Raw genomic sequence first — 15228 nt, forward strand, 5'->3', positions numbered from 1 at the left:
CGCTCGCTCACTGACTTAGTCACTCACTCACTCACGAACGAGGAGGAGGAGGAGGAGGAACTCTCTCACTCACGAACGAACGAACAAGGAGGAGGAGGTACTCTCTCACTCACTCACTCACAAAGGAGGAGGAGGAACTCTTTCACTCACTCACTCACAAAGGAGGAGGAGGAACTCTTTCACTCACTCACTCACGAACGAGGAGGAGGAGGAACTCTCTAACTCACGAAAGAGGAGGAGGAACTCTCTCACTCACTCACTCACTCACTCACGAAGGAGGAGGAGGAGGAACTCTCTCACTCACACACTCACGAAGGAGGAGGAGGAGGAACTCTCTCAATCACTCACTCACGAAAGAACGAGGAGGAGGAGGAACTCTCTCACTCACTCATGAACGAGGAGGAGGAGGAACTCTCTCACTCACTCACAAACGAACGAGGAGGAGGAGGAACTCTCTCACACACAAAAGAACGAACGAGGAGGAGGAGGAGGAGGAGGAACTCACGAACGAGGAGGAGGAGGTACTCTCTCACTCACTCACTCACAAAGAAGGAGGAGGAACTCTCTCAGTCACTCACTCACGAACGAGGAGGAGGAGGAACTCTCTCACTCACTCACAAAGGAGGAGGAGGAACTCTCTCAGTCACTCACTCACGAACGAGGAGGAGGAGGAACTCTCTCACTCACTCACTCACAAAGAAGGAGGAGGAACTCTCTCAGTCACTCACTCACGAACGAGGAGGAGGAGGAACTCTCTCACTCACTCACTCACAAAGGAGGAGGAACTCTCTCAGTCACTCACTCACGAACGAGGAAGAGGAGGAACTCTCTCACTCACTCACGAAGGAGGAGGAGGAACTCTCTCACTCACGAACGAGGAGGAGGAGGAACTCTCTCACTCACTCATTCACTCACAAAGGAGGAGGAGGAGGAACTCTCTCACTCACTCACTCACTCACAAACGAACGAGGAGGAGGAGGAACTCTCTCACTCACTCACTCACAAAGGAGGAGGAGGAACTCACTCACTCACGAACGAGGAGGAGGAACTCTCTCACTCACTCACGAAGGAGGAGGAGGAGGAGGAACTCTCTCACTCACTCATGAATAAGGAGGAGGAGGAACTCTCTCACTCACTCACTCACGAACGAACAAGGAGGAGGAGAAGGAGGAACTCTCTCACTCACAAACGAACGAACGAGGAGGAGGTACTCTCTCACTCACTCACTCACAAAGGAGGAGGAGGAACTCTTTCACTCACTCACTCACAAAGGAGGAGGAGGAACTCTCTCACTCACGAACGAGGAGGAGGAAGAACTCTCTCACTCACTCATTCACTCACTCACGAAGGAGGAGGAGGAGGAACTCTCTCACTCACTCACTCACAAAAGAGGAGGAGGAGGAACTCTCTCACTCACTCACGAACGAACGAGGAGGAGGAGGAACTCTCTCACTCACAAAAAAACGAACGAGGAGGAGGAGGTACTCTCTCACTCACTCACTCACAAAGGAGGAGGAGGAACTCTCTCACTCACGAACGAGGAGGAGGAACTCTCTCACTCACTCACTCACAAAGGAGGAGGAGGAACTCTCTCACTCACGAACAAGGAGGAGGAGGAACTTTCTCACTCACTCACGAAGGAGGAGGAGGAGGAACTCTCTCACTCACTCACTCACTCACAAAGGAGGAGGAGGAACTCTTTCACTCACTCACTCACGAACGAGAAGGAGGAGGAACTCTCTCACTCACTCACTCACAAAGGAGAAGGAGGAGGAACTCTCTCACTCACTCACGAACGAGGAGGAGGAGGAGGAGGAATTCACGAACGAACGAACGAACGAGGAGGAGGAGGTACTCACTCACTCACTCACAAAGGAGGAGGAGGAACTCTTTCACTCACTCACTCACGAACGAGGAGGAGGAGGAACTCTCTCACTCACTCACTCACTCACTCACTCACATAGGAGGAGGAGGAACTCTTTCACTCACTCACTCACGAACGAGAAGGAGGAGGAACTCTCTCACTCACTCACTCACGAAGGAGGAGGAGGAGGAACTCTCTCACTCACTCACGAACGAGGAGGAGGAGGAACTCACTCACGAACGAAGGAGGAGGAGGAACTCTTTCACTCACTCACGAACGAGGAGGAGGAGGAACCCTCTCACTCACGAACGAACGAACGAGGAGGAGGAGGTACTCTCTCACTCACTCACTCACAAAGGAGGAGGAGGAACTCTTTCACTCACTCACTCACGAACGAGGAGGAGGAGGAACTCTCTCACTCACTCACTCACAAAGGAGGAGGAGGAACTCTCTCACTCACGAACGAGGAGGAGGAGGAACTCTCTCACTCACTCACTCACTCACTCACTCACAAAGGAGGAGGAGGAGGAACTCTCTCACTTACTCACTCACTCACAAAGGAGGAGGAGGAGAAACTCTCTCACTCACTCACTCACTCACGAACGAGGAGGAGGAGGAACTCTCTCACTCACTCACGAAGGAGGAGGAACTCTCTCACTCACTCATGAACGAGGAGGAGGAGGAACTCTCTCACTCACTCACTCACGAACGAGGAGGAGGAGGAACTCTCTCACTCACTCACGAACGAACGAGGAGGAGGAGGAGGAGGAACTCTCTCACTCACGAACGAACGAGGAGGAGGAGGAACTCTCTCACTCACTCACTCACAAAGGAGGAGGAGGAACTCACTCACTCACGAACGAGGAGGAGGAACTCTCTCACTCACTCACGAAGGAGGAGGAGGAGGAGGAACTCTCTCACTCACTCATGAATAAGGAGGAGGAGGAACTCTCTCACTCACTCACTCACGAACGAACAAGGAGGAGGAGAAGGAGGAACTCTCTCACTCACAAACGAACGAACGAGGAGGAGGTACTCTCTCACTCACTCACTCACAAAGGAGGAGGAGGAACTCTCTCAGTCACTCACTCACGAACGAGGAGGAGGAGGAACTCTCTCACTCACTCACTCACAAAGAAGGAGGAGGAACTCTCTCAGTCACTCACTCACGAACGAGGAGGAGGAGGAACTCTCTCACTCACTCACTCACAAAGGAGGAGGAACTCTCTCAGTCACTCACTCACGAACGAGGAAGAGGAGGAACTCTCTCACTCACTCACGAAGGAGGAGGAGGAACTCTCTCACTCACGAACGAGGAGGAGGAGGAACTCTCTCACTCACTCATTCACTCACAAAGGAGGAGGAGGAGGAACTCTCTCACTCACTCACTCACTCACAAACGAACGAGGAGGAGGAGGAACTCTCTCACTCACTCACTCACAAAGGAGGAGGAGGAACTCACTCACTCACGAACGAGGAGGAGGAACTCTCTCACTCACTCACGAAGGAGGAGGAGGAGGAGGAACTCTCTCACTCACTCATGAATAAGGAGGAGGAGGAACTCTCTCACTCACTCACTCACGAACGAACAAGGAGGAGGAGAAGGAGGAACTCTCTCACTCACAAACGAACGAACGAGGAGGAGGTACTCTCTCACTCACTCACTCACAAAGGAGGAGGAGGAACTCTTTCACTCACTCACTCACGAACGAGGAGGAGGAACTCTCTCACTCACTCACTCACAAAGGAGGAGGAGGAACTCTCTCACTCACGAACGAGGAGGAGGAAGAACTCTCTCACTCACTCATTCACTCACTCACGAAGGAGGAGGAGGAGGAACTCTCTCACTCACTCACTCACAAAAGAGGAGGAGGAGGAACTCTCTCACTCACTCACGAACGAACGAGGAGGAGGAGGAACTCTCTCACTCACAAAAAAACGAACGAGGAGGAGGAGGTACTCTCTCACTCACTCACTCACAAAGGAGGAGGAGGAACTCTCTCACTCACGAACGAGGAGGAGGAGGAACTCTCTCACTCACTCACTCACAAAGGAGGAGGAGGAACTCTCTCACTCACGAACAAGGAGGAGGAGGAACTTTCTCACTCACTCACGAAGGAGGAGGAGGAGGAACTCTCTCACTCACTCACTCACTCACAAAGGAGGAGGAGGAACTCTTTCACTCACTCACTCACGAACGAGAAGGAGGAGGAACTCTCTCACTCACTCACTCACAAAGGAGAAGGAGGAGGAACTCTCTCACTCACTCACGAACGAGGAGGAGGAGGAGGAGGAATTCACGAACGAACGAACGAACGAGGAGGAGGAGGTACTCACTCACTCACTCACAAAGGAGGAGGAGGAACTCTTTCACTCACTCACTCACGAACGAGGAGGAGGAGGAACTCTCTCACTCACTCACTCACTCACTCACTCACATAGGAGGAGGAGGAACTCTTTCACTCACTCACTCACGAACGAGAAGGAGGAGGAACTCTCTCACTCACTCACTCACGAAGGAGGAGGAGGAGGAACTCTCTCACTCACTCACGAACGAGGAGGAGGAGGAACTCACTCACGAACGAAGGAGGAGGAGGAACTCTTTCACTCACTCACGAACGAGGAGGAGGAGGAACCCTCTCACTCACGAACGAACGAACGAGGAGGAGGAGGTACTCTCTCACTCACTCACTCACAAAGGAGGAGGAGGAACTCTTTCACTCACTCACTCACGAACGAGGAGGAGGAGGAACTCTCTCACTCACTCACTCACAAAGGAGGAGGAGGAACTCTCTCACTCACGAACGAGGAGGAGGAGGAACTCTCTCACTCACTCACTCACTCACTCACTCACAAAGGAGGAGGAGGAGGAACTCTCTCACTTACTCACTCACTCACAAAGGAGGAGGAGGAGAAACTCTCTCACTCACTCACTCACTCACGAACGAGGAGGAGGAGGAACTCTCTCACTCACTCACGAAGGAGGAGGAACTCTCTCACTCACTCATGAACGAGGAGGAGGAGGAACTCTCTCACTCACTCACTCACGAACGAGGAGGAGGAGGAACTCTCTCACTCACTCACGAACGAACGAGGAGGAGGAGGAGGAGGAACTCTCTCACTCACGAACGAACGAGGAGGAGGAGGTACTCTCTCACTCACTCACTCACTCACTCACAAAGGAGGAGGAGGAACTCTTTCACTCATTCACGAACAAGGAGGAGGAGGAGGAACTCTCTCATGAACGAGGAGGAGGAACTCTCTCACTCACTCACTCACTCACTCACTCACGAACGAGGAGGAGGAGGAACTCTCTCACTCACTCATGAACGAGGAGGAGGAGGAACTCTCTCACTCACTCACTCACGAAAGAACGAGGAGGAGGAACTCTCTCACTCACTCACTCACGAAAGAACGAGGAGGAGGAGGAGGAACTCTCTCACTCACAAACGAACAAACCTTCTATAGGGTTATAGAAATCTGATCAAAGCCAATTTTTCATCAAAGGCACAGAATGTGATGAATCATTGATCACGTGGTCACATGATCATGTGATCAACCATGTGATCATGTGATGTCATCAGAATGTGATGTCATCACATTCTGATGACATCACCATCAGAATACATGACCATGACCATCAAAATACATACATGATCATGTGATGATTACATAATATATATATATTCGTTTTTTAATTGCGATATTAATCGCATGATTCATTTTGTAATAGTAGGGTATTGCGCACTTTTATTTTAAAAGTACTGCTATATGAACAAAAGTGCAATAACATTTGTTTTGCAAACACTTTAAACAAACAAGGTTATTTTTAACAGCAGTATTCCCTTTCCACAGTATCAGTTAAAATACAGTAATGATGATTCTGATAATAGATATTCAGCCGGTGTTCCCCCTAACCCTAACTTATCTACGTCATGTTTTTTCTTTTTTTTATGTTTGTTAAATTCTCAGTTGCGATAACTAAATGATATGCTTATTATACATATTCCAAACAAAAGAGGCAGCAAGAAGAGACGCCATACAAACACAGCTGTTCACCGCCCGCTGCCCGGTTCTTGTCTTAAAAATGTCCGCTTAATAATAAAAAAAAACTGCGTTAATGCGGGATAAAATAATTGTCTGCATTAATAAATGAATGCGTTACTGCGATAATAACACGTTAATATATATATATTAATACTACCTGTCTGTGTGACACACGATCATATGTTTAATACTTCCTGTCTGTGTGACACACGATCATATGTTTAATACTTCCTGTCTGTGTGACACACGATGATATGTTTAATACTTCCTGTCTGTGTGACACACGATGATATGTTTAATACTTCCTGTCTGTGTGACACACGATCATATGTTTAATACTTCCTGTCTGTGTGACACACGATCATATGTTTAATACTTCCTGTCTGTGTGACACACGATCATATGTTTAATACTTCCTGTCTGTGTGACACATGATCATATGTTTAATACTTTGCGTGTCAGACAGCACGTTGTCTGTTACATTGGGTGGGTTGCCAGGTTGGGCGCAATGGCGCCACCGAAAGAATATTATATTTCCCACAATTCGCCACAGACGCCTGTCAATCAAACCTGGCAAGGTGACATCAGCAGCACTTACTTGAGCAATTTGTCAATCAAATGAAAACAAAAATTAATATAATGGATGCTTGCCTCTAAAACAGCCTGATCGGGGGCATTCTGGAGATGATTGATATCCATTACATGTCTGTAGTAGAGAATAGTTAGAATATCTGCTCTGTAGTAAATGATAATAATATCGGTGTCTCTCTCTCTCTGGGTTATAGAAATCTGATCTCTACAGGTGAAAAGGTGACTCTCTCCATCTCCGTCCTGCTGTCTCTGACCGTCTTCCTGCTGGTCATTGTGGAGCTGATCCCCTCCACCTCCAGCGCCGTGCCTCTCATCAGGAAGTACATGCTCTTCACGATGGTGTTCGTTATTGCATCCATCATCATCACCGTCGTCGTCATCAACACGCATCACCGCTCACCCAGCACGCACACCATGCCCGCCTGGATACGCAAGGTTTAGGGTTGTTCTTTTTTTAGCATCTACACCCGTGATGATTTAAGAAAGTGTTGTGTGTGACTGAATTAAAGGAATGCATCCGTTTGTGTCTCAGGTCTTCATAGAAAAAATTCCCAACATGATGTTCTTCTCAACAATGATGCGTCCCAGTCAGAAGATCCGGCAGTAGAGGTTGTTCCCCACCGACATGGACATCTCCGACATCTCAGGCAAGGCTGCAAATAAATGAATGAGGACGATCACATCATATCGATATGATATGATATGATGATTTGCTTTATTAGTAAAAAACAAAAATGTCTTTCCACAAATTCCTCTTTTAGCGGACCATCATCTATAACTTTTTATTTCTTACTAACGGAGTGTACATCATTAGGCAAAAGTATATTTTTTCTAACCCTATCTGATAGTGGTGCAGTTAAATTTAAAGAAGCGATTCCATCTGTATTCAATGCCATGTCTCAATATAACAGAGGACTCCTGTGCTAACTTTAGTCTGTCCCAGATTGATCATCTTGTCGATAGTGCTACAGGCTCACTAAGAATGACATTAGACGCTAATGCCCCTGTAAAAAAGAAAATAAAAAAACAAAGTAAGTTCCCTCCATGGTAAACCCGCAAATTAAAGCAAACATCGCAAAAACTTGAAAAGCTATAGCGTTCCACCATTTGGAAGAATCTCGGTTAGTTTGGCGAGACAGTCTTACAACATAAAAGAAGGCCCTCCGTAATGCCAGAGCAGCCTATTACTCATCATTAATAGTGAAAACCCCAGGCTGACAGAGAGTCACAGCTCTGTTGAGCCGTGTATCCCTATAGACCTCAGTAGTAATGACTTCATGAACTTCTTCAATGATAAGATTCTAACTATTAGAGACAATATCCACAATCTCCTCTCCCTTAAACAATACCGATCTATCCTCAAATATATGTACCTTAGAAACAGCTTATACAATATAAGCTGGGGTTTTTTTTAAAAGGTTTTTATAATTATATAAAAACCTTATTTGTATTTTGACTGCTTTTCTACCTGCTTATTGACCTTCACCAATTGACTTCAACAATTGATACGTCTAAGGCTAGCTCCATCATCAGGTCAAAAATACAATATGTTTAAGACTTTGATTTATGACCAAAATACCTCCAAAACTAATGACATTGCCAGCTTTTTAGCTGTACTTTTTGTACCGTCTGTTGCTAATTTAATTTGCATGCCAACCAGTGGCGGGCCGTGTATTTTATACCTGGGCCTTCAGTGCTGTCCTTCTACAGTTGAAGCACCTCCTAATAACCTCATTATGACGCCACAGCTACAGGTTATGATTTGTTTCTAGGAGTGTAACAATTCACGTAGTCGTGTAAAACATTGTACACGTGTGTTCTGGGACGCACACTATGCTAAATTAGCTTAGCACACACGCTACAAACTCTCCCCGCAGCATTTAGCTGTTCCCTACTGATTCAAACAGGGCTAAAGCAATCGCCACACAATCCCCATTTCTCCAGACCATAATTCCTGCTTTGTAAAAGAAAACAGATACATGAATACGCGCATGACGGGATTCTCCGTCATTAACGGACAATGCATATAGTCAAAATCAACGTAATTAACACAATGACAAGAACACATTTGCAAACATGCTAAACTAAGATGGAGAACATACCTGCCACAAATCAGCATGTTAGCATGCTAATGTTTTTAAAGTGGAAAGAAAAAATGGTCGCACACTTGTAGCCACGATGCAAGAGATATACAATAATCTAATATTTTAGCAACATTTCGTCATAGCAGTCTTCTTCAGGGTTTCTGTCCCTTTTCACCCTGAAGAAGACTGGCATGTCAAAACGTTGGTCAATTATTAAATACCTTTTGCATCGTGACTATTTTTCTTTTACACAGCATTCTAATGTTATCTGGAAGCACTGCTGTGCTTCAGTCCCGCCTCACAGAGCTGCTAGCATGGCTGCAGACTAGATAATGTGTGAACATGTTACCATGCAGTCATGTATCTATATTGTTATGTTGTTCTGTAGTTTGTAGTTCAATTCTGAATGGAAGGACACAGAGAAAGCATATTCTGTTAATATATTTATTTGTTCATATTTATGAAACAAATGTTTTGTTTTTTTATCAAAAGACAGACGTTACCTTGTGCTATTTGCAGTAAGCAAATGTAGACAGTTCTCTCATCTGTTAGTGTTTGTAAAAATGTACTCCGCATTTCCTATAAACCTCACACTTGGTTGGATTTAGAATCACATGAACATTTAACTTAGATCTGCAAACATTAAAAAAACATGATCTGACCATTAGTGACACAGATTACAATATTTTATTTGTCACAATAATGAATATTAGAGTGAGCATTGACAGTTATTTCTTTACTCACTTTATTGTGATCTTTAGATTGTATATTCTAATCTCTTTGTATTAAAAAAAATCAACAAAGTATTCTTTTTTTGAATGTAAATATCACTTTTTGTTCACTGAGGACACTTGTGACTGTGTTAATAGTACCATGTTGGATAAACAGCAGCAGGACCTCACTATGCATGTAAACTGGCCTGGGGAGGACCACTGACTGACTACAGCTGGGTGCAGCAGAGGGCCACTGACAGATTGTCAGCGTCAACATCACAGACGGGATCGTTTGTATTTGTGGCCTGGTATTGGCCCGTCTGCACCTCAGAGGCGGACTGCAGTCTGTTCCTGGTCAGGTATTGGCTGCAGGAGCAGAAGTTGTGGTAGAAAGTGGAGGAGAGGCCGGCGATATCTGTGGATATGTAGGGAAGAACCTCTGGAGACGCCTGGTTATAGTAACTGATCTGGAAAAAGATACAAATAATAATGGTGAAGTTTGTTCAGATTATACGTAAATAAACACCTGTTTAATCAACTATGATCACTATTCGTCTCACCAGTGACATGTTGTTTCTGGTCTCCAGTATGGTAAATCCAGCACACAGAACCTCTCCTCTGTTGTATCCTTCAGTGGGAGGGTAAGTGGGCAGGGACACTGAGCGCAGTGCGATGACGTATGGATCTCTGAGGAGGGAAAAAAAACAAGAGACGACTAGTTAATCCTGAAGGGGTAGAGGTGTGTGACCTTTGACCTGTCCTTCCACTGACCCGCTGCCACACGGCTTCCTCTTGGAAGCCAACAAGATGAAGTCCTGCAGAATCCCTTCTCCCTGATGGGTTGAAGTCTGGGAACCTACTGCACCGTGACTCACTGATGGGGTCACCACTCGATACAGGAAGTCATCATCGTCCACCTGGTGAATCAGCTCACATTTCCTGATTCCGGAAAAGACACAGAGAGATACCGCTGATGAGAAATGTAGTTTATTTGAAAAATAATTTGTACTATATTGTCAAAGGAATCGTTCCACATTTTGGGTTATACATTTATTCACATTATTGCTAAGAGTTAGATGAGAAGACCACTCATGTCTATATGATAAACAGCCAGAGGCCAGTTAGCTTAGCTTAGCATAAAGAGTGGAAATGAGGGAAAACTCTAGCCTGGCTGTATCCAAAAGTAACAAAATCCAGCTACCAGCACTTCTGAAGCTCACTAATTAACACGCTATATCTTGATTGTTAGATCTGTGTAAAAACTACAAGTTATGGTTTTACAGGGGCTGTAAGAGCCATTATATATTACATTTATTTATTTTTTTATTTTATGTTTATTGCAAAAGTGTGTTATACCCTTCAGAATGTGTACTGTATAAAGGAGTTACGGTAACTGGTCATGTTACAAAATGTGCTTTGTATGTTTTTTGCCGTATTAAGATAAAGGCTCCTCTATTCTGTCCTGCTATTGGATCATTTTTGGTTGACTCCTTTAAGCAGGTTTCGGTGCTAGTTAGGCTTTGATGGAGCAGGATGTGGAGCAACAATTTTTCAGATTTTTCTGACCGCAGATTATAGACTTTTTAGTTATAGCCAGCAGAAGGTCCGTTTTTGGCTTTTGTCACAAACTATGACTTGGCCTGGTTCAGCCACCTCACCCTATTTTAACATTAGTATAGGAGAACATACTGTACCTCAACCCAAGCACTGAATATGTATAGAATCCTTTTCACTCCGCTTTATTACCTAAAACGTTAAAGGTGTTGTATTAACACGTGTTATTGGACTGTTGTTGTGACCTGTATTCCTATTTGGCCACACTCTAATAACTGTCTGCCAGAAACCAGAGTCCAGACTAAACTAAACAAATACGGCTATTTGGGTGTTCAACCTTCATCCCTTCATGCACCAATTATGAAATGAAACCAAAAACACACGTCTGGATTCTTCACTTCTTCAGGATCTTTTTCTGCAACAATGTGTCTTTGTGAGATGTGACGTGGCAAGTTATTGCATTTTAGGTTGCAGTGGTATGGAGTCAATCCCGCTGCTCTGAATTTTGCATTGAGAAACTTTTAAAAGCACTACAGGTTTGGGGTGAACTGTCCCTTTAACGAGTTTGTTTAATAATACAAATAATAATAATCTGTTCAGTGGCCTGTGACTAGATTCCCACTGTAGAAAACAAAGGAAGAAGTTGCTAATAATAAAATGGTGCCTACATGGCTTCCTAATGGGTTTAAGTATATGTATTACTACTGCCCAGCACTGCCTTCATTACTTTATAATCAAAAGTAACAACAGACATGTTTTACCGTCTCATGACTTCCCAACGCACCAAACCGGTGATTAAATTAAACACTTTGCCAAATGAACGGTTACAACCATGAAAAGCACATTTAAATTTGATGTGGGGGGTATTCTGGTGAACTTTCATATGTCTTACAAAGGCATATTTAGTAACACATGCATGGCCGCAAAATTGACAACTGAACATTATGGAAAAATAAGCTAGACTGCTGCCATGTCTCCCTTGTTATTTTTTTAGTTACCTGTTATTAATAGTATTCAGTATCTAAAAGTTAACTAAGCTAAGAGCGGCTAACGGCTTAGCTAGCTAACATGCATGCATACCGCATGGAGAATCATGTGCTACATGTTAGCAAACGTGTTCGAAAAATTAGCTTAAGTTGACTCTGGACTTACCATGAGGTATAGTTAGTAGTTGTCCTTCTTGTGCTTTTCATCCGGACGGGGTAGAAATACAAAAAAAGACCCAAGCTCCAGGTTTTGTGTCGACTCCACTTGCACTGGAACAGGATGGGTTTAGTGCTGCAGCGACGATGCACCGCGCAACGGTGAAAAAATAGCGCGACTTTTAAATGTTTTATCGTAATCTGGTAAAACTAAAGTGACCTACGTATTAACACAGAAGACATTATAATTCAAATAGAAAATGACAAGATTGACAGAGAGTTGCAAAACTCAGCTCTGGCTACTCATTTATGATAACTTCAAAATGAATAAACGTTACTTTCCCGAGATTCTCAGCAGTAGGCAGTAGATTACTGTGAAAAGAAACACTTGACCGTTAGGATAATGGAAGTAAGCGTTGTGACTCCCAGAATGCCTTGCTTTTACAGCATTATACAGTATTAGCAAAATACAGTAGGTAACTGTTAGAATTTCACTGTAAATTTACATCAAAGTGTTACAGTGTACTTTCTTCCAGTCAAAAACAGCTGCTGTGATGTCCTCCTTGGTGTCGAGGGAACAAGGTAAAATGGCATCACTCCCTTCTTTGAACGACATTTTCACACCTGTCCCTGAAAGACAAAGCAGATTTTAATCATTACGTTCAAATAGAGAAAGTCAGGTTAAGTGGAGACACTACAGGTTAATACAGGTAAAATAAATGTCACGTGTATAAAGACTGTGTGCTTATCACTGTTATACATAAGACCAAATGAGCAAGTGACTGACTGGCCGCTCAGTCAGTCACTCGCTCACTGACTTAGTCACTCACTCACGAACGAACGAGGAGGAGGAACTCTCTCACTCACGAACGAACGAGGAGGAGGAGGTACTCTCTCACTCACTCACTCACAAAGGAGGAGGAGGAACTCTCTCACTCACGAACGAACAAACTTTCTACTCACTCACAAAGGAGGAGGAGGAGGAACTTTCTCACTCACGAACGAGGAGGAGGAGGAACTCTCTCACTCACGAACGAACAAACTTTCTACTCACTCACAAAGGAGGAGGAGGAGGAACTCTCTCACTCACTCACTCACTCACGAAGGAGGAGGACGAGGAGGAACTCTCACTCACTCACGAAGGAGGAGGAGGAACTCTTTCACTCACTCACGAACGAGGAGGAGGAGGAACTCTCTCGCTCACTCACTCACTCACAAAGGAGGAGGAGGAGGAACTCGCTCACTCACGAACGAACGAGGAGGAGGAAGAGGAGGAACTCTCTCACTCACGAACGAACGAGGAGGAGGAAGAGGAGGAACTCTCTCACTCACGAACGAACGAGGAGGAGGAGGTACTCTCTCACTCACTCACTCACAAAGGAGGAGGAGGAACTCTCTCACTCACGAACGAACAAACTTTCTACTCACTCACAAAGGAGGAGGAGGAGGAACTTTCTCACTCACGAACGAGGAGGAGGAGGAACTCTCTCACTCACGAACGAACAAACTTTCTACTCACTCACAAAGGAGGAGGAGGAGGAACTCTCTCACTCACGAACGAGGAGGAGGAACTCTCTCACTCACGAACGAGGAGGAGGAGGAACTCTCTCACTCACTCACTCACTCACGAAGGAGGAGGACGAGGAGGAACTCTCTCACTCACTCACGAAGGAGGAGGAGGAACTCTCTCACTCACTCACTCACAAAGGAGGAGGAGGAGGAACTCTCTCACTCACTCACGAACGAGGAAGAGAAGGAACTCTCTCACTCACTCACTCATTCACGAACAAGGAGGAGGAGGAACTCTCTCACTCACTCACTCACGAAGGAGGAGGAGGAACTCTCTCACTCACGAACGAGGAGGAGGAGGAACTCTCTCGCTCACTCACTCACTCACGAAGGAGGAGGAGGAGGAACTCTCTCACTCACTCACGAAGGAGGAGGAGGAACTCTTTCACTCACAAACGAGGAGGAGGAGGAACTCTCTCACTCACTCACTCACGAACGAGGAGGAGGAGGAACTCTCTCACTCACTCACGAACGAGGAGGAGGAGGAGGAGGAATTCACGAACGAACGAACGAGGAGGAGGAGGTACTCTCTCACTCACTCACTCACAAAGGAGGAGGAGGAACTCTTTCACTCACTCACTCACGAACGAGGAGGAGGAGGAACTCTCTCACTCACGAACGAGGAGGAGGAACTCTCTCACTCACGAAGGAGGAGGAGGAGGAGGAACTCTCTCACTCACGAAGGAGGAGGAGGAGGAGGAACTCTCTCACTTACTCACTCACTCACAAAGGAGGAGGAGGAGAAACTCTCACTCACGAACGAACGAACGAGGAGGAGGAGGAACTCTCTCACTCACTCACTCACGAAGGAGGAGGAGGAGGAACTCTCTCACTCACTCATGAACGAGGAGGAGGAGGAACTCTCTCACTCACTCACTCACGAAGGAGGAGGAGGAACTCTCTCACTTACTCACTCACTCACAAAGGAGGAGGAGGAGAAACTCTCACTCACGAACGAACGAGGAGGAGGAGGAACTCTCTCACTCACTCACTCACGAAGGAGGAGGAGGAGGAACTCTCTCACTCACTCATGAACGAGGAGGAGGAGGAACTCTCTCACTCACTCACTCACGAAGGAGGAGGAGGAGGAACTCTCTCACTTACTCACTCACTCACAAAGGAGGAGGAGGAGAAACTCTCACTCACGAACGAACGAGGAGGAGGAGGAACTCTCTCACTCACTCACTCACGAAGGAGGAGGAGGAACTCTCTCACTCACTCATGAACGAGGAGGAGGAGGAACTCTCTCACTCACTCACTCACGAAGGAGGAGGAGGAGGAACTCTCTCACTCACTCACGAAGGAGGAGGAGGAGGAACTCTCTCACTCACTCACGAACGAACGAGGAGGAGGAGGAACTCTCTCACTCACTCACTCACGAAGGAGGAGGAGGAGGAACTCTCTCACTCACTCATGAACGAGGAGGAGGAGGAACTCTCTCACTCACTCACTCACGAACAAGGAGGAGGAGGAACTCTCTCACTCACGAACGAACGAGGAGGAGGAAAAACTCTCTCACTCACTCATGAACGAGGAGGAGGAGGAACTCTCTCACTCACTCACTCACGAAAGAACGAGGAGGAGGAACTCTCTCACTCACTCACTCACGAAAGAACGAGGAGGAGGAGGAGGAACTCTCTCACTCACGAACGAACAAACCTTCT

General features: G+C 45.9%; 1 protein-coding gene across 1 annotated transcript; it reads right to left on the reverse strand.

The window, feature by feature from the left end:
• Positions 1–9016: 9016 nt before the first annotated feature.
• LOC137866243 (acyl-coenzyme A thioesterase 11-like) lies at positions 9017–12106 on the reverse strand. The gene is made up of 4 exons (XM_068702018.1): positions 12006–12106; positions 10071–10238; positions 9860–9986; positions 9017–9766 (listed from the first exon to the last, which is right to left on the reverse strand). The coding sequence occupies exons 1-4, from the start codon at positions 12044–12046 to the stop codon at positions 9527–9529; spliced, it is 576 nt and encodes a 191-aa protein (XP_068558119.1). The 5' UTR covers positions 12047–12106; the 3' UTR covers positions 9017–9526.
• Between the last annotated feature and the right edge of the window lie 3122 nt (positions 12107–15228).

Source organism: Cebidichthys violaceus, unplaced genomic scaffold (genome assembly GCF_023349555.1).
Source record: "Cebidichthys violaceus isolate CVI_PGR_0920_01 unplaced genomic scaffold, fCebVio1.0.p SCAF_8, whole genome shotgun sequence".
In the NCBI taxonomy this organism is placed as follows: domain Eukaryota; kingdom Metazoa; phylum Chordata; class Actinopteri; order Perciformes; family Stichaeidae; genus Cebidichthys; species Cebidichthys violaceus.